This window comes from Myotis lucifugus, unplaced genomic scaffold, assembly GCF_000147115.1.
Source record: "Myotis lucifugus unplaced genomic scaffold, Myoluc2.0 scaffold_11653, whole genome shotgun sequence".
In the NCBI taxonomy this organism is placed as follows: Eukaryota; Metazoa; Chordata; class Mammalia; order Chiroptera; family Vespertilionidae; genus Myotis; species Myotis lucifugus.
In genome coordinates this window covers 1-1352 of record NW_005882701.1, presented here as the reverse complement: position 1 = coordinate 1352, position 1352 = coordinate 1, and the positions used below count along the sequence as shown (strand labels likewise).

The 1352-nt window shown below is 35.4% G+C and overlaps 1 protein-coding gene across 1 annotated transcript; it reads right to left on the bottom strand.

Moving 5' to 3' along the window:
• Positions 1–758: 758 nt before the first annotated feature.
• On the bottom strand, positions 759–1266 carry LOC111824912 (leucine-rich repeat serine/threonine-protein kinase 2-like). Its single transcript, XM_023749494.1, has 2 exons — positions 1124–1266; positions 759–976 (listed from the first exon to the last, which is right to left on the bottom strand). Exons 1-2 carry the CDS (start codon positions 1245–1247, stop codon positions 774–776), a joined length of 327 nt encoding a protein of 108 aa, XP_023605262.1. The 5' UTR covers positions 1248–1266; the 3' UTR covers positions 759–773.
• Between the last annotated feature and the right edge of the window lie 86 nt (positions 1267–1352).

Here is a 1352-nt window from a genome sequence, read left to right as displayed (position 1 = left end):
ACAGATTCCTAGGAGGGACCCAAAGTTTCATCAAGATGAGATGTTTGATGGGGCGGGAAGGTCAATAAATGAGCTATTAATAATTTTTATTAGGGGGTGAGATTTTCGAATGTTGGTCATTGTTTGTTCTTGTAGTTGAAATACAACGGTGATTTTTCGTGTCACTAGTCGTGGATATAGTCCATGCAGGAATAATGATAGTCTATATTGTATCTATTTTAAGTATTATTTTTGTAGTTGGCTTTGTGGGATTTTCTTCTAAGCCTTCTCCTATTTATGGTGGGGTAGGGTTAATTGCGAGTGGTGGGGTTGGTTGTGGTATTGTTGTAAGTTTTAATGGGTCATTTTTGGGTTTAATAGTGTTTTTGATTTATTTGGGGGGAATATTGGTAGTTTTTGGATATACAACGGCCATGGCCACAGAACAGTATCCTGAGGCCTGGGTTTCTAATATGGTAGTATTGGGGTCGTTTGTTGTTGGTTTATTAATGGAGTTTTTACTAGTTTTATATGTGTTAGTTGGTGAAGAGTTGAAGGTAGTTTTTGAATTTAATGAGATTGGGGATTGAGCTATCTATGACACAGGTGATTCTGGAGTATTTAGAATACATGCTCTTCCGGGTAACAAATATAATACATTTTCCTGAATTTTCACTATAATTGAATGTAATGTACTCTAACACATCTCCCATGGATAAGAATAGTCTCTACATTTATAACAAAACTCACTTTACAAATATTGAGACATCACTTAAAAACATATGTAAGTTGCATCAACACATACCTTCTTCTGCTTTCTTCATCAACTCATCAAGTAAAATTTTTTCATGTTCTTCGCCATCATTAAAACTATATAATGCCCATTTCTTCAACAAAGTTTCTCCTTCACCACAAATATCAGTCTCCAATAACCCAGGAAACCATTCTTCCATGAGAGAATCAATGTGGTCCACAACTTGTCCCAAAATAATACAGCCTACATAATCCAGAGAAGAGCTCATCACCACCCTATTGGAACTTTATTCTGTCACAAAGCTAACAAAGAAAAGCTATAAAGTTGTTGTTTTTTTAAGTTTAGATTTCTTTAGTGGTACAGTTCAACGTTTTGAATTAATTTCCTTACCTTTTCTACAAGAAGGAACTGTAATTTTTAGGAAACTCTCTGGATGATTATCTAAGACTTCAGATTCTACCAGGCAATAAGCTTCAGGAGACCAATTCAAATAGATGCCTTGTCGCCAATACATTCTGTTTGGGCGAAGTGCTTGTTCTGAAAGAAGTTTAAATGGACCCAGTTATACCCATTAATTATTAACTACCCCATAAATTAAAGGTGGGGGAAAAACTGCACC